Source organism: Anas platyrhynchos, chromosome 6 (genome assembly GCF_047663525.1).
Source record: "Anas platyrhynchos isolate ZD024472 breed Pekin duck chromosome 6, IASCAAS_PekinDuck_T2T, whole genome shotgun sequence".
NCBI lineage: Eukaryota > Metazoa > Chordata > Aves > Anseriformes > Anatidae > Anas > Anas platyrhynchos.
Window position 1 is genome coordinate 33490359 of NC_092592.1, and position 18390 is coordinate 33508748.

General features: G+C 33.7%; 1 protein-coding gene across 17 annotated transcripts in view; it reads left to right on the forward strand.

Moving 5' to 3' along the window:
• ATRNL1 (attractin like 1) overlaps window positions 1–18390 on the forward strand; it is a 493325-nt gene that overhangs the window by 181162 nt on the left and 293773 nt on the right. For all 17 annotated transcript variants that reach the window (XM_072039818.1, XM_072039817.1, XM_072039820.1 and 14 more), the window contains one exon: window positions 2659–2711. In XM_072039818.1, the coding sequence (XP_071895919.1) occupies window positions 2659–2711 (53 nt within the window). The remainder of the gene's footprint in view (window positions 1–2658; window positions 2712–18390) is intronic.

The window sequence follows — 18390 nt, forward strand, 5'->3', positions numbered from 1 at the left end:
GAAAGATTGTGTGATGCTGGAAATCCTTGGGCTTGTCATGTTATTGGAAAGGTTGCTGAGTGGTGAAGGGAAGCTGTATGGAAATAGCTTTATTTTCTATAGACATTTTCAAGAAAAAGGAAAAAAAAAAAAAAGTCCCGTTCTGGGAGCAAATTAAGCTTCTTTCAGATCCTGGGACAAGTTAGAACAAGGGAGTGTTGTGGTCAGCAAGTGCTCATAGCAGAGATTGTTTTTTGGTCTGTGATGTTAATGTCCCACGATGGAATATTGCTACAGGTGGTTGGATACTATTCTTCCGTGTAATACATTATGTAGTGATATGGTCAGCAAGCAGCAAGCTAAGATTTTTTTCCCCCTTTTTTCAGGCTCTGAATACACAGTTGTTTATGTGAATTTTTTGGTATTCTGGTGTAAAAACACAAACAAACAAAAAAAACAACAATACATATTCTGAATACTGCTTGTCTTGTAATATTCTACTTCTGCCTTTGAAGCAACTTGGAGGGGTAAAAAATAAATTACTTCCTTTTATAGTAATCTCTATAATATCATTGTAATTCGTTACATGACACACTGTCTTCTTTGTGTAATAGGTAAGATGGAAAAATCATGCATACAATGAAAGAAAAATATATTCTTTTAAAATCTTCATTTAAAAAGATCTTTTTCCCTTAATTATTTCTTTCAAAATTGCCAACCTAATGATACTTTCAGACAAATATTCAAATATTTTTATGAGGCTAGTCTGTTTAAAGAATTTAGTATTTTGTAATCTTTCAAAAAAGTTCATCAGGCAGACCCCATGGTATAACTTGAGATAGTTCTATCATCTCCTTTGTAAGTGCATGCAAGAGAGATTTCAGCATCAGCCCCTCTTTCCAAATTCTGTAGAAAGGAATGTAGGTTTCTTGTGGACAAGACCACATGTTTTGTCCTACAATTAAAGCATATGCCTTTTTTGTTTCTTGGAGTTTAGGGAAAAGGTTTTTTTCTATGCCAAAAATAATGGTGGTGAATTTCTGTGTAGCTTACCCAGCAAGGAGGTCTCTCTCTCTCACCAATGTGAGAATAGGAATGGGCAAGAACAGAGTCCAGAACATTGTCTTTTTTTTTTTTTCTGATTTTTTTTTTGTGTGTTCTGTTTTCATTTTTTAGTGGTTTTTTTTTTTTTTTTTTTTTTTTTTTTTTTTTTTTTTCTGTTTATGTGTTGGGTCTGTTATTTTCTTTTTGATATTGTAACAAAGATTCAAGGAGGTTCTCGACCTGTTTTTAAGTAACAGTTAGTATGGTAACAAACACCAGTTAGAAAACTATTGTAGAGAGCAACAGAAAGGCAAATATTATTCTACAGTTTGCAACTGGTTAGCTGATATGACATCTAAGTGAGAAAGTTTTTTAATATTACTCACAAATAACATAACAAAAAACAACAAAAATATCCTTGCAATTCGAGTTTCTCTAAGAGAGCAAAGTAATGAAAAAGTAGTCCAAGCTATTAACTGAGCCAGATTTCCTGTGGGAAAATATTTCTATGAAATTTAATAGGCAGTGATAAGTTTTCTCTTTGTTTTATGAACCATTCTGTATATTTAATAGAAAATTATAATCTTGCTGGAGATTTCTGTGAAATAACCAAGAAAGCCAAGAGCAGGGTAATCATTTTGTATTAACGTATGTGGTGTTTTTAGTGAAATGTTATGTAACTCAGTATCATCACTATGTTATTCTGTAGGATATTCTGTGTCTCCGAATACAGCCATGTATCTTTATAAGAAAGATGTTTTTCCATTTCTTTTTATGTATATGTTTTGCAGCAGCACCAACCTGGACACAGTACACTGTGCCTAAATTTCGCCTGGTGCCCTGTGCCTAGTCAATGACAAGAAGCAACTGCCTCTGAAATTCAGAGAGGCTGAGTAGCTGAGACACCTCTGTGCTTATGGTGCTACATACCCAGCTGCAATTTCTGGCCTCAGAAACAGTTGCCATGGACTAGTTACAGCCACGTAGCTTAGGCCTAGCCACTCTAGAGCAGTCTGCATAGCTTTGGAGCATGTCTAGGTCCTCTGTAGTGCTGTGAAAATGTAGTCATTATTTAATGCTTATGGGTATTTTGAATGAATATTATGAGCATGTGTGGAAGGTGTCATTGCACAAAGCCTGCTTTGGTAGTGTTTCAGGACTGTGTATGTTAGAAAGAGATGTATTTGGGAACAGTTTCTGAAGTGAACAATCTCTGACTCAGCTGTCTTCTCAGAGAAAGCCAGTGGAAAGATCAAAACCAGCCACGGGATGAGCAATCCCCTGAGGCAGTACAGATAATTAGAGATCCCACGCTCAGCATCCCTGCCTGGCTCCCCTTTATTCATTAGTGGAGACATACCACCTGAGCTGAGTCCTACACTAGGCACCCATTTTAAGCATGACTGCAATGCCTTATTCAAGAGCCAAGTCACTCAGGGTTTCTTTTGAAAGGAGAGAGAGGTGGTTCCAGAAAGTAGCACACCCTGATTAAGTGCTATATCAAATTCCTTTATTTCCTTGTGCTTGCACTGCTAGTAATCAAAGTCATGATATTTGGAATATTTTAGCTGCATTTGTGTTAAAACTATGCTGTGTTTAATGGGAATGTTTGGTTTTGTCTTTTTCCCCCTGCAGCTGTGACTCTGAAAATAGGTATCTTGGAAATCCGCTTAGGGGAACATGTTACTGTGAGTACTTATATTTTTAATGTTTAGTGCTTAAATGCTGTTTACACATTGTGTGACAATTTCATTACCTCTGAAAAAATAAATATTTTTCTTGGGATTTTTTGAAGTTAGGGCATGTTGATAGTTTGAAAAGTAAAATGTCCCACTGGGCTTTTCTGGTTATTACTTTGTCCAAGAGAAAGCAAATTAAAGTATACAGAAAGTTGAATCCTTACTCCTAGCTTAGAAGCAGTGAACAAGCATTATATTTCTGTACATGAACAAAATGAACATATAATTGTGTCATTGTTTAAAAGACAGAATTTGTGATGGGAAAATGCAAATAGGCAAAGCAGAGCATTTCCTGGGGACAATGTGAATGGCTTAGCTGGTATGCCTCCCAGGGACATGACGCACAGCTGTTCTCCAGAGGATCATAAAATGGTAGAGCATGTGTGTTGTCTCCATGTTCTTTTAGTTGTAGAAGAGATGCCTCAGGCAAATTAACTTTTGAAGCATTACATTTCTGATAGTCTTAATGAAAGACCTGAAGGGATGGGAATGCTTATTACCCATGTGCAGAAATCCCTTCGAGAGCTGTGCCAATTTTGCTGTGCCAATATCAATGTTAAATAAGTATTTTAATCATCATTAAAAAAATATGTGTTGCTGGAGAACACTGTTTTATCTCTTGTGACTTTTGCACATACTGGCTGAATGTTAGACGACTGGATCAATTTATATATTATTTCTTAACACCATCTCTACCTCCAACCTAATTTTGCATAAAGATTTATCTCTGAATATATGTGTACCATCCCTTTAGAAAGTTTTCTTTTAGAATCTTTTTAAGGCATCATTTGCCTAATAATTTTTTTTTTTTTTAACTACTACTTCTATCTACCTTAAATGGTTTGCATCTACCAGATATGTTTTACAGAACAAAATTGAAGTATACATTATTACAGATGTTGGCATATCCCTAGGTCTTATGCATTCCTCTTGTCAGTTATTTAAAATTTTTGCTTTTTTTAATCACAGACAAGTTCAAGTGTAACACTTCTAAATGGAAGTTCATTTTAAAATATTTTATTTCCAATGTAGTGCCTTCATTATTGACAGTTTACATAAAGTAGACCTAATTGAAAATTCTCCTAAAACTGTTTTGAAGATGTTGTTAATAATAATAATAATAAAAGTAAATCCACTTGTTGTTTGTCTCCATAATACATTTTTATTACTTCAAACAGAAATTTCAGTATTTATGGGATTAAATATTTGTTTTATAAATTGTATAAATTTGAAGATGGGTAATAAGCACATGAGCAGTTTGTACAATGAAGAGAGTGCTATTGAGACTATTTTAGATGTGTGCATCAACATTTGTTTAGTCTTTTAAAAATAAATGCTATTAAATTTAAGAGATGGGAAAGAAATGACAGTAATGAGATTTGTAGACCTCAGGCACCTCCAAGAAAAACCTTATTTTTGCTATCATGTTGCAGGTTGGGTCTATAAATCATATCGGAGACAAATTGTACTATATTCAAGATAGCCTTTCACCTTTAGCTCACTACCATTATTTTTCTTCTGTCAGATTTCAAAATATTTTAAGATCCTGTTGTTCTGGAATGATAAATCTTCTAATACTTTCAGTTATTTAAAATTTAATGTATAAACTTCTTTCAGGGTTATTTTATCTGGAGGTAAGAAGGAGCCTGAAGTAATTTAAAATAATGGAATTCTGTTTCTTCCATTTAGTGGTTAATGCATCATAATGGGAAATAATTTTTTAATTTATGGATAACTGACTGACCTAGGATTTCAGTGACAATTGCTTATTGGCACCATACATTACCTGCTAAATCATGTATTAAATACATATGTGTCATAAAGTGGTGCTTTGATTTCATATATGTAGAAGTATTTTAAGGTATGACTTTACCATGGACTGTAATTTGTGTAAGAAAATGTTTTGCTTTTGTAGAATGTACTCATTTGGATGATATTTTTCTAAGCTTATTTCACTTCTCTGTAGGAATTTTCTATTTAAATACCTCTACTGCCCTTTTTCTTCTCCTTGAAGTGAAGAACATTCTTATTTTCTACATTATAGGAATACTAGTTGCTCAGGAGGAAGGAAAATACTGAAGAAAAACAAATTAACAGAAAATAGTGTAATCTTATTAGCAGCATAAACTTATGAGAAATGAAACTTCTAGACAAATTTGTTTCTACCATTTAGTATCAAGATCAGTGAATGGTACTGAAATAGGAATACAACTAAGAATTTGCTGTAGTGGTTGAGATCTTCAGGAAAGTTTTTAGTCACATGCTTAAGTTTCACAATCTTCAAAGTGGCTATGTTTTATGTGCTTAAATTTTACTTTACTGACTTGTGAAAATGCTATCCTGAATTGGAATGTTTTTCTGAGTCCAAACCTTAGAATTCAATCCTGAGTGTATGGCTAACTTTTGTATGTTATAGGATGACCTCAGTTTCTCTTAAAAGCAGGATTGAGAACACTTGTTCCCTTAGAGAAACTTCCTGCAACTTGTGATATTGTGAATACCTACTGCCCTGTACGTAATTCAGCTGCTTCCATCTTTTGCTCTCTGCCTACTTTGCCTGGCTCTTGTGTAGTTCTCTCTTCCCTCTTGCCTGTCATTGCTGTCTTCAAGCCTAGGAAGGGGAATGTGACTGGTATTAATCTAGTATTACTACCAGTAGGCTGTTTAACTTAGTAAGTAAAGTCTGAACTTAATAGTTAGCCAGTTGGATAGCACAGATTGTTTTAATTCCTTTCTTATTTGTTTCTTCCTAATAATGATGTAGGAGAGCAAGCAAAATATTACTGCTGTACATAGACAATGCTGAGATTGTAGAAGCTATCTGAGCACCAATGAGAACAAAGGAAAATTTACAGACATATCTAACATTATCAAAAAGAACAAGATTTATGTAGAAATGAGATTTAGATAGCATGTTGAAGCACTGTAGAGGCTTAGTCTAAATACAAATACTAAACAAAAAGATAAACAGAGCAGCAAAGTTGCCAAATCCTATGGGTGACAGGAGCAGCTTATTAAACATCAGATTTCATTCTAATATGGCATTTCAAAACTTGGCAACACTGGACCTAAGTAGTTTTCCTACTTCGTTTAAATTATCAAAACTTAATGAAAGTAGAGTAGGACATCCATAACAGGAAGAACCTTCAATGCTTATCCAGACTGTGTGAAAATTGCAGTCCATTGCTTCTATTAAAATTAATTTAATTCTTCATGACTTCTCTGCATGACTGAAAAAACACAGCAGAGAAAACAAATGCTCAGAGTATGAGGATGAGAACAAACTTCACCCATAGATACAAGAATTAGAAAAGTGCTGAATGTATAATATAATGTATGAGTAGCTAGATGTCTATTCTATTACCACGTTGTCAGTAGTGGCCAAATACGAATGTCTGGGGACATTCACTATACTTTTATTTGCTATACTCTTATAGCGAATGGGCAACCATATAGTGATCTCTACATCCTGCAATTTGCAGTTCAGGAAGTTCATAAGAGGAAGGATTTCCCAGGCCAGGAATGTTTGATATACTGTTGTTTAGAAATATCAGAGAAAACCTTATCAAGGATTTCTTATAAATAATAAAAAGGAGAATATAAATACAAAAGAAAGAGTTTCATGAATTTAAAAGCCACAGTTCTGTTTTCCTTTGTGAATATTCTTGTAGGTTGAGAACAGGTCTGCTTCTGTATTGTGCCTCTGTTTCTAGGAGGGAGGCTCTGTATCTCCAGGCCTTTCTATTAGAAGCCAATCTTTCTGTGCATGATCACAAGCTGATTCAATCCATATAAATGAATGCTGAGTGGAGGCCAGAGATGGTTGTTCAGCTGACTTACGCATGTACACAAACCATAAATATAATATTTTGTCATGATGGATATGTATTTGTTGTTGTTGTTCTTTGGTATCTGAGCTAGTGTGATGTATAACAGTGACACCTAGATAGCAAAGTGTGCATCCAAATTGGTGGATTAGTTCTTCACATGTCAGCATTAGAAATATGCTGCTGTCAGAACCAGTGCTTCTGGGTGCAAAGAAACATGCAGCAAAACCAGATGGTTTTAGACTGATTGTGAAGAATTCCTGGGATGAATGCCACTTTTCATGATTTTGACCTGGGTTGTATTCAGACACAATGCTTTAAATCATAAATGGATAAATAATTAAACCAGTGCTCCAGAGAAAATGAGAGTTTAACTACATAATTCATGATATGTTAGATAGACGGTGGATTATAGGCTTGCTAACAATCACTAGTTTTGAAAGGATATTATACTCTCCTGCATAAACCTCTTTCAGAAAACCATATTGCTATGGCTGAAAACTTTCCAAAACGTCTTTTATATGTACATTAGTTGGAGTGTCACAGTGCCAATGATACATTTGAAACAAAAACTACAACTGTTTCTGATACTACCCTGTGCACAGGCATAAAAGCTTACAACAAATCAATACTGCGAGTGTAAATTGCATTATTCACTGGCATGGTTGTTTGCCTGCATGGTTGTCAGAATTTCCAGATGTTAGTTAACACTAGGTGTGCAGAAGCAATTCTTCTCTTCCTTTTGTCCATTTTGCTAAAGTTCTCCCCAGGAAGATTGTGAGCAGGAGCATTTTTTGTGGTTCAGGCAGTGCTACACTCCTGGAGCTGGGCTCCCAAGAGTTGTGTATGCCATTGACAATTCCTAGCTATCATTTGAGTAGCCAGCCAAGACAAAGTAGTTGAAAAACGTACATATATAATAACTTCTGGCTACTACTATCAGCAATGAAAAATGGGAACTAGTAGCTTCTCCATTTGGTTCTGCAGATGGGTTGCTCTTTTGAAACAGGTAGCAGTGGTGGGTTACAGGGCAGGACACTTCATAGAGTATGAAACTCATACATTCAGCAATATACAAGTGTTGTTGCCTTTCAGTAAAATAACAGTAACCTAACAATTCTGATGAATCTGTTGTTTCATCTCTGGGCTAGGCAGATATTTTATGATTCTATAACTCTAAACTCAAAGAAAAAGCAGTAGAAACTTGCATTTTGCATTCAGAGCTGCATTATGTATCCAGAGTAATACCGTAATGTCTACTGCACTGAAGAGCAGTTTTTAGCTTTTGAGATTAGAACATGACCTTTGAGAAAGAGAATCCAGTAATGAATAGAGGTCAGGAGGGGATGGGTCACTTATGAAGAAAATTTAAAAAAGCAGTGAGCTAAATAATTCACGGATTTCTGTAAAATTAAAGCCCATTTATGGATCTCTCTCTCTTTTTTTTTTTTTCTCTCTTCCCCCCCAATCTTCATCAGAATATTTGTCTTTGGAGATTTGTTGGGTTTAAAGCCTTTGAAAAAAGAGCAAGCAGTAATATCTATCCACAGAAGAGTCTGAAAGAATGTACAAATTTCAACTATTTACCTAACTTCATTGTGTTTTCCTCCACAGCTCTTTCTAATCTTCCTCTCAGCTCTGTGTTTTATGAAATGCCATTTGTGGAAGCCTTCACACAGTAAATCAGCCACCATTGCAAATATTCTGGGTTGAAGCATATAAAAAAGGAAGGCAGTAGGCCCATCTGCAGGAGCCTTAAGGTTCAGTTCTACTGCAGATCCTTGGTACCACCGAGCTTTCCTTGTCAGCCTAGTGGAAGTGAAGGGAATAAATGGAAAGCCAGAGAAAACATTGTGGAGTTCTCACATGTTTATCACTAAAAAATCCAACGTAATAACTAGCAAGAAAACAATACTAATATATTTTTTAAAAATTCTTTGGATACTTTAATTATTACTACTTCATTTTAATTTTAAATTTAATTAATAATACAATTTCATTATATTTTACTAGAAGTACACTGTGGGAAAATATGATCATATGTGTGCTACTAAATATTTTGTAACAATTTTGGGGGGAGCAATCTGAATAATAGATTTAAGGCTTTACTGTGCAATTCCATGCTCTCAGCAATAAAATAATTATAGTTTATAACACTATTCCTTGCTTCCTTGAGGTACATATAGAAAGGATAGCAATATGCAATTCTCTCGGTATACCAGCAACTTACCAAGATGAAGAATGATACTTTCATATCTGAAATTGGTGAGGAAGCATGAAGTGTGTATTCAGAGAAAGCTCTTAAGATAAAATCTGGTATCTGTGCAGGGAGTTGAGGAAGAAGAAGGGAATTTTGCTTCTGGCTGTAGAACCTTGTAAGGATTCTATTGCAGTCCTGGAGCTGCAGTAGCCCCATTACTGCTGATACCTCAGAGCTTAAAAAAGGGTAAAATAAAGAAAGGTGCTGTTCCTTACCATTATTCGTACTCTTTTATGAAATACAATTTTAATTTTGAATCTTTTAAGTGACACTGTTATGCAAAGTGAGTGGTACCTGAAACAAAAACAAACTCTTGTTTCTTATATCCCTTATATGTCTTCTCATATCCAAAATGTCCATTCATTTAAAATTCATGTCACTTGATAACAAAAAAAAAATGAAGACAAATTTTAATTAGTTTTTGATGTCCGGACTTTGGAGTAAAAGCGCTGGCATTCCTTTAGAGGTGTTTGTATTTTTCCTTTCTGACTTTTTGCTTGTTTATTTTTTGTAATACTGCTAACAAGAAAGATGCTTTGATACACAGAACAGATTTTAAAAGTAATTTGCAGCATTTTACCTCTAATTACTTTTTAGAAACTTCAGTTTGATAATGTCTCACACCAAAAGGGTAGCATAACACATACTTATTTTTGCTGTCAATATAAATTTCAGGCTCAGTCATTACTATTTGAATATGCTTCTTTTTTTTTTTTTTTTTTTTTTTTTTTCTGATTTTATAATCAAAGCTCTAATATAGGACAATTTTCAACAGCAGCTATAAAATTATGTTATTTGTAATGTAATTTTAAAATAAGGAGGGGAGGAAACAAAACTGTTGAAAAAAATCTTTTTAAATACTATACCAAATTTTCTATGTGGTCAACCTGCTTTTCGATAATCCGGCACAATGAAAGGGTTGAAAACTTGAAAACTAGGTCGTCGTCTTCACAGAAGAGTTGATTGACAGCACAGACATAAGCAGCATCTGAAGAGAATTGTTCTAGGGGTAGGTGGGTGATAGATCTGGAATGACACTTAGCTCTGGTTGCTCTTAGTTTTTGAGTAGCTCTCACAGTCAATGAACACAATTATAAGATGGCTTTATGCTAGAGATACAAATAGGCCTGAGTAGCTGTTGAAACATGTAATGCAAGCTGTCAGCAAGAAGACAAAATGGGATTTTTAAGCAGTGTGTGTGTATATGCACATGCATGTATATGCATTCATGAACTTAGAGTATAAGTATAGTTATAATAATAATAAAAAAATCCTGAAATAAAACATCTTCTAGAGATGGCCATAAAGCACTAGATGGCAGACTTGCTATACATAGAAAATGATTAAACTCAAGAACATTCCAAGGAGAGTATTTTAGAAGATAAATAGCAAGTAGCACTTTTATTAAAACTGTTAACAGAGATTTTCCATGTATTTAAAAATTATGTTGAAACTTGAAGGGCAGAAGCAATAAATTTTAGCTACTGAAAATGTGTATGTTTTAGTTGAATTGATATTACCAGCAGCTAGATTCTTCACTACTGATTTGTAGAATTCACGTTTCCTTTTAGGACAACATTAATTTAAACTAGCTACATATTGCTATTGTAAAACTGTCATGCTTGACTTAGAATAACTAGTTCCACTGATTATACCTAACACTGATTGACTTTGATACAGAATGAGCCAATTTTTATTATTTATAAATACAGTACCAATAATGCCTATCATTGTCTTTAAGAAGTTCCATTTAAAAATAAATCTTAGTATTTCAAGATTCTTATGAAACGTTTTCCTTCAACTCAGATGTTTCTGGGTAATTTGAGAAAAGATTTTCTCAACAAACCTACTGACTGAGAGCATATAAAGAGCAACACAACAGATAAAGAGTCTTTGCCCTGAGCTAGAATAACCACAAAAATTGTTTCCTTCTAGGGAATTAAGCCAATAACCAAACCAAGATACTTAAGCTCCTAATAAAGTATCAGGATCGCACCCCAGGCTCTGCATACTCATTTGCCAAATTCTAGGTTGGCTTGTATTTTTTTTTTTTTTTTTTTTGTCAGGCTAAAGAAACAGTTTTGTCACCAGTCATCTACAGACTTTACTGTGAATAGGTTAGTCTTTTTTTTAAATATATATGTTAAATATATAAATATATACATATATATATGTTGGGGATTTTATATGTTTATCTGTTTCAGAAATCACACTGCTTTTAAAATAAGGATTATTTTCTTTCTCTAATAGCTTTAATGCAACAGTGCATTTACTAGCTGGCATCTCCTTGCATGTACTATTTATGCGACTTTTGAGAAAGTGGATCATTTTACTGTAGTGACTACTTGTTTTGAAACACTATTTGTTTAGACTACCTTTAGTCAAATGAAGATGGCTACTACCCTGGATAAGCTATCTTTCTGAGTCCTAAGCAGAAAAGAAAAATAGATAAACAGAAAGGTATGCAAATAAAATTCCAATTTAGACTTTATCACCTAATTGTCTGTTCCATTGGGTCCTATAATATTTTAATATTATTATCTTGTAAATATAATAAGTACTATTGCAATTAATTAATATGTAATAGTGTGAAACATTATTGTTAATAACAATCTAAATTTTGAAAAGCTTGGTAAGACATCTGTGAGGGAGACTGGTTTGGAGAATTCATTCAGAAGAAATACTTTTCATCGTACAAGACTCTAACCCATGAATTAAACAGATTTTTGAATCAAAAGGAAACTGATGCAAAGATCTGCATAGACACAATGTTTTACATAGTCTCTGTATTGACCTGGGATTCATAGGGATGGGTATTTTTGAATCCTTACAGTGTGCTGTGTTTGTATTTGTTTTTCCTAAGATGTCCACAAGGATGGGGATTGCCACTGCTCAAACACCTGGGAGGCCCCAAAGGTCTCCAAGCCTGGGAAGCAAATGGAATAGGAAAGGGTCCATCAGTGTTCCTTTAGTTTACCTTCTATCAGTGAAGGGAAAACCAGCTCTTTTACCTTTGTGATGGGTTTACAGTTGAATTGCTTCCATTGCTGACTTCCCAGGGAAAAGAGAATTCTTGATCAGAGGGACTTTGAGGTAAGATCTGTAGTAAAATCTTGAAGCAATCGAAATAGGAAGAAAAACAAAAACAAAACCTGACTTCAACAGGAAAGGGGTTTATGGTTTGTAGAAGAATTTCTGTTAGTTCCTTTCGGAGTTCTTTGAAAGATGTGGTAACTTGTCTACGCCAGCTGAGTGTTTTTCACCACTGGCAAATATGAACTATTCAGGATAGCTTAGTGTCTTTCATTATAACAGGCTGAGCACCTAATGAAACTGTCTTCTTATCGCTAGGTGTATTATTCAGATATCTTGAACCACCTAATCTTAGCACACATTTGTAAAAATCAAGAGAATATTCAGTAATGTTTTCTGCTTTAGAATTAGTAGTGTGAAGTCATTAAAGGGTATATGGGTGAAAGGCTTTGATCATGTAAATAGAGGGTCACTTCTGCTTCAAGACAATGGTAAAACCTTGGATTTTATAAATGTTAAGAAAATTTATATTATGTTAAAATATGGACATTGTCAAGTTTGACTTTCTCTTTGACTGCCTAACTCAGCTCAATTTCAGCATATTATGAAGTAATCTGTGAGACCTTGTTATTAGTTTATTGTTACTTTTTCTTAGCTTGAATTGTAAATATTGTTTCAAAATATATACCAGAAATATAACCCATTGACAGCAAAATGTAATTTACTAGGCACTTGATATAAATGGTAATACTGACATAAAATGGAAGAGCAAACTGTATGAGGTCAAAATGCAGCAATACACATTAGCAAAATAGATACAATAGCAAACAAGACATTAAGGGAAAGTTGAAAAATGTCTCTGTCAAGGCATATGAAGATACACTGGTAGAAAAGTAATATGTACATATATTTGATTTGTCCTTTTGTATTTAATTTTATGAGTAAATGAATATGCTCTACTGCATTACCCCCTTGTAATGAGTATTGTGGCCAATAGAATAATTTTGGAGAAACAACAAGCTGTGAAAAATGTGAACAGAAAAATTTTTAAAGGCCAAAAATCACACTTTTAATTTTTGTCAAGAAGTGATGATTTCAGAATTCTAGTCTTGAGTAGAAATGGAAATTTTCATATAGTTTTCATAAAGTTTTATGAAAATAAGGCTAGACAGATTTTGAAGTGTTAGAACTTTAGGAATTAGGCCTTAGGAACAGCTAATGAAAGATAAGATGGAGAGAGGTCATTATTAAAATGAACAGTAGAATAAATAATGGAAAGAAAAAATTCATATGAGGAAGATGTTGTAAAACTACGTCATGCAAATATGTTACTTTCATTGTGATCATTGTAATGGATAGCTCAGCATGACAGGATCATGTAAGTGATATGCATGATCAGTGGTTTTCAAATAGCAAGAGCAGTCTGTTATAGTATTCATTATAGTTTGATGTTCATTTTTGCATGGTAATCCAGTTCCTAAAAAGTTAGTGTCTGATATCATTGAAAAAAATGGAAATCATTCTGTATTAAGCTACTCATCTGACAAAACAATAAATGAGAAAAGTTTTATTCCATTGGTTCATTTAGATTAGCAATACTTTCTTTCCCTGGCCAAAAGGGTCATAAATTAATGAAAACACAGCTGTAGCCAGTTCCTGTTTTACAGTTTTACTGAAAAAAAAATAGCGCTAAGAAAATACAGTATTACTTTTAATATCTGTTGTTTGAGGTAGAAATTGAGTATTGCAAGTTAGTTCAGAAAGGAGTTGGTGAGACCTGCCTCAGTGGCCAAGGTTCCCTCTCTGAGACAAATAAATCTCCTCTGAAGACTGCTTTGGGTTTGAGAAAAAACAGCATTTCAGGGTCCATTTTTCCTCCTTCTATCATTTTCATTTGGTTAGCTTAAGCAAATATTTTATTATTTTATGTACTTAATTGCCAGCCCTACAAGCAAAACTTGCATGGAGCGAGGAAAAGAATCTGGGTTTATTTCTTCTTGTTAGCCTGTACTCTCTAACAAGAGTTGAGGTATTTCTTCCTATCTGTTTTAAAGGGTGTGCAGACTGGATGATTGAGCTATGTAAATTCATTTATAAATGATTGAAATTTTAATATTCCATCAGTGTTTTTTGCTGAATTGGCATTCAATTCCTTGCATGAGCCAAAAGCAGTAAGAATTTTATTATTTAAATCAGCAGATTTTACTTTAAGTATACCTGATCTTATTTTAAATGGAAAGGTGTTATCTTGCATCTTCTTTTCAAAGTTCTAATGCAAAAATATTTGGCTGTCCATTGTGCAAATGTAGTGCTTTAGCATAGCATTTTTTACAATACAAACACTTGTTGCAATTCATGACATTAAAATACAGGAGACTGGACACTGAGGTATACTACGTGCATTTCTGTTCAGTATAAACTAGTTTTGCTAACAGTGGTCTGGATTCATTTGCTGTAAGGGATTTTAGTCTTCGGAACTAAAACGTTAAAATTGTTTGAGAAACAGCAAAGAATATCAGCAAAGTTGAAACATCTCAACTTCAATTTACATTGTGTGTTTTGTACAAATCATGTAGAGTTGAGCAATGTGGAGTACGTTCTGACATTTGAGACTGTAGATTTAAGGCTTCTTAAGCAAAGTTCAGCTAGATAATGAGAAAAAGGGAGAAAAAAAATTGAAAATGTTGAGATATTAAAGGTGTACCTACTTATCTGTGTATATTTATAGCCATTTTGCAAAGTACATGTTCTGTCTCCTTGTAAAGCCTGATCAACCAGAGGTTACTTTTTAATTGCTGAGGTCTGTGTTGAATTATTGAAGAGCCAGGATAAAAACTATGCTAATAATGCAACTAGAAGTGATTGTATGAAAATATATGCTGAAGTTGTATGAAAACTTGGGCATGTACATTTACAAAAGCATGCACAATTCTTTAAATATTTTTTGCATATTTGACATGCCTAAAGTAGTTTTATGGGCATTGATTCATTTTAAAATAAAAGTACCTTTCTTTATTTATAAAAGGAAATGAAGTACCGTGTTTATAGGGGTTATATAATACACTGAACATATTAAGAGCAAGATTTAAAATAACTTTGACAAGAAACATCCTTCTTTGGCAATAAAAAAATGAACTTTAAAAATAATTTAATTATATATTTCCATGGATGTTCCATATCAGTTGCCAGAAGAGCAAATCAGAGATCTTTTCAATATGTGTAAGCTATGTATCTAAAGAAAAAATAGAATTAATTTAGAGAGTATTTATCCAAATATTTTGCAAAGTATTTTTTCACATTAATTATAACATTAATACAAATGTTTTAAAGCATCCAAAGCATCTAGATCACAAAGAAAATTTAAGATAGAAATAAGTTGGAATGTCTTCCATATTTTAATAAGATATATTCTTTTGGTTTTCTTTCTGTATTTTGCTCTCTCCCATTTTTATAACACTCCAAGAATATTGCAAGAATTAAGATATAAAAAAGATTGCCCTTTGTGACAAAACAAAATATCATTTATGGAGCAGAGCAGTCCTTACTATCAAGTAATATTTATATTTTTGACTAGACATAATACATGTGGCATGAGCTTTAAAATATGCCATAATTAGAGAAATCCCAAACTTTTCTCTAAATCTGTTTTGGTAAAGAACTGTCAATTGATGCACTTACTTTTCTTTGTTGTTACTTATTTTTCTAATACCTTGTTCATAGTTCTCTAGTTCATTGCTTTTCCAAGCTCTGTTGACTATGGTGCTGTGTGTAAAGGGTCTACAGCTGTTTCTAGAACATTCATCAGTTGTTGTAATCTTTTCAGTTAAGACTTTGGTGAAGGATCTGTGGAAAAATTGAGATCTGGTTGTGGTCTATGGTTTAAAAAAATTTGGATCATCTTTAAAGTCTATGCTTAAAGAAACCAAGGTAATTATAACTGTTCCTCAGCTTTTATATCTCAGTAAAAGTCTTCCCTTGCTTACCATAACATTTACATACCTACATAATTACTTCTAAAACAATTACATTTGAAAACCTATGTCCAGACTTAGTTAGCCTTCTAGGTCTTTCTAGAGTCAGTAGAGAATCAAGGATTACTAATCCTCCCTGTTGAGAATATCTGTTTTAGAAAAACATCCATTGTCTTCAGAAAGGTTTAGTTAAGGTAGAGTGAGCCTAGACTATTAGCAACATTTAATTGAATAAAATTTTAACACAGGTCAGATTTTTCTGTATCTGGTCCCCTGTTAGGATCAAAATTGACAGCTTACTATTCCTTTCCAAAAACTATTGTAGGAGAAATGATTCGTGTTTAAAATAATATTTAGTTACCCAATTTGTTGGTTATGACAATAGTTCCTATGTCTTTTTGTAAGCGTTTTAGCCTAGTTCATCTTTTTAAAGTGCATTAAAAGAAACACAGATTTGTTGTTGCTGTATGTTTTTTAAAACTTTGAACTTCTGTGAAATTCATTCTCACACGATCTCTGTGCATGGAAAGAGGCATAAAAATAGTAATTGCTAGAGGTTTATAAAACTCATGCCACTCTCATTATGTATAGAAAAAATGCAAATTTTGCTATTTCATAGTGAAGACTTCACAGTAAATGACTTTGTTTTGTCACAATGGACAAACAATGTTGGACACCAACATATTTTAATATAACAATGAAAATGAGGCAGTGGATGACTGTTCAATACAGATGATGGAATGAATCAGACAGCTGCTCTGAAAGTTCAAAACAATTATCCTGACAGAAAATAGGTCTGGTGGTAACCCCCTAACTTTGATGTAATACAAGTGGAACTTATTTTGGTCACAAATGAACTTGATTTATAGCATTTGATAATGGAACTTGGTTTCCAAAGCAACATTTTTGCTGACAAAGATGAATATAAATAGAACTGTTCTCAATAAACTCTCAGTGAAAATAGAGAACAGTCATTTTGGAAGAGCAGGAGAGAGGCAAACAGTTTGAACAATGAAAAGGTTATACTCTAACTTCTAGAATCACTATGAATAGAGAGATCCCAAAATTGAAAATGTGGGTAGACTGACTGTGATGTTGCAGTCATGGCAGGTGGGGGAGTGTTCAAACTCTAACTTTAAAGGTGGTTCCAAGAAGTAAAAAATAGCACAGTAGTATTTTATGGGGTTTCTATTCATAATATTAGTGTAATTTGGTCATGCAAAATTATCACGAAGATGTACCAACTCAGGCATGTAATTGCCTGGTTGCCTTCCACTGTAAAGGAAATATTGAAATAATGTTACAGGTGGGAATGTATGGTTGAAATATGATTTCTTAACTGTGATCTTAACAGTTTTTATTAATATGTACATAGGTATGAGTAGGCCAGACATTTATTTAGTGAATGAAGAGGTTTCACATATTTTTGTTACCCATCCTTTGCTAGTAAACATTTCGATTTTGTTTCATGGCTACCACTCTTACAGGTGTATCATCTCTCACTGCAAATTTAGTGACTATCTATCCACCATAATTTCAAGTTGTCTATAGGGATTCCCTCTGAACTAAGGTCACTCTGGCAGCTTTTGGTGTCCCATACCATGCTTTTCAGCACACTTTAATTGTGATTATAAATTATCAAGAAGAAGTATGGAAAATCACTTAAGTCATTGATTAGGTGAAGATCAAATGATCCTCAGCATTTATAGAACATGACTTTTTGTCACAATGGAGAAGCAATGTTGAACTTCAACATTTTAATGTAACAATGAAAATGAGGCAGTGGATGACAGATAAGGACAATTGAATGAATCAGACAGTTGCATTGGAAGGAACTAGGCTTTGTTATTTGTGGGTCTGGTAGCATACTCTATGGCTGTATGTTATGTACTGCAGGACTTTTGACTTAGAACTTATGCAAAACTTCAATTTTTGGGGTCAAAATACTGAAGATAGAAAGTTAAAAGACCCATGAATGTGCTGAGTTGTATATATTTTGCTCCCTTGCTGGGAGCTCAGGTTCATTTTTTCCTCCCTGCTGGCAGAAGTGAACGGGGATGCTTTACTGGAAGGACCTCGGGAAAGGGTCCTCAACTCAAAAGAAAAGCAAATTTCTAGAATTTATTCCACCCTGATTCTTAAAGTTACTTAATAAAATTCCCTTACTGAAATATGATTCATAGGCACTGGATGCCAGTAAAGCAGAAGAATTGGCATGATTGTTTTTGATTTGTTTTTTTTTTTAGTAAGGCAGTATTATACATTTTTTAATATCATAGCTATATACTCTTTCCCTCCACAATACACAGAGTGGAACTGTTTGTGAGGTAGAAATCAGTGATCATGTAGATGAATGTGTATGTTCCTTTCCTGTTATGTTGCAAAACTTGAGAGAATCACAGTGAATGATGGAAGGAGCTGCAAAATAAGAATGATCATATGTAGTATTATATAATTTGAAATATGAAAAATTAAACTCTAAGTGTTTTGGATTGGCAACTCACAATTAATAGATGTTTTTGTCCTTGGTCTCTTTT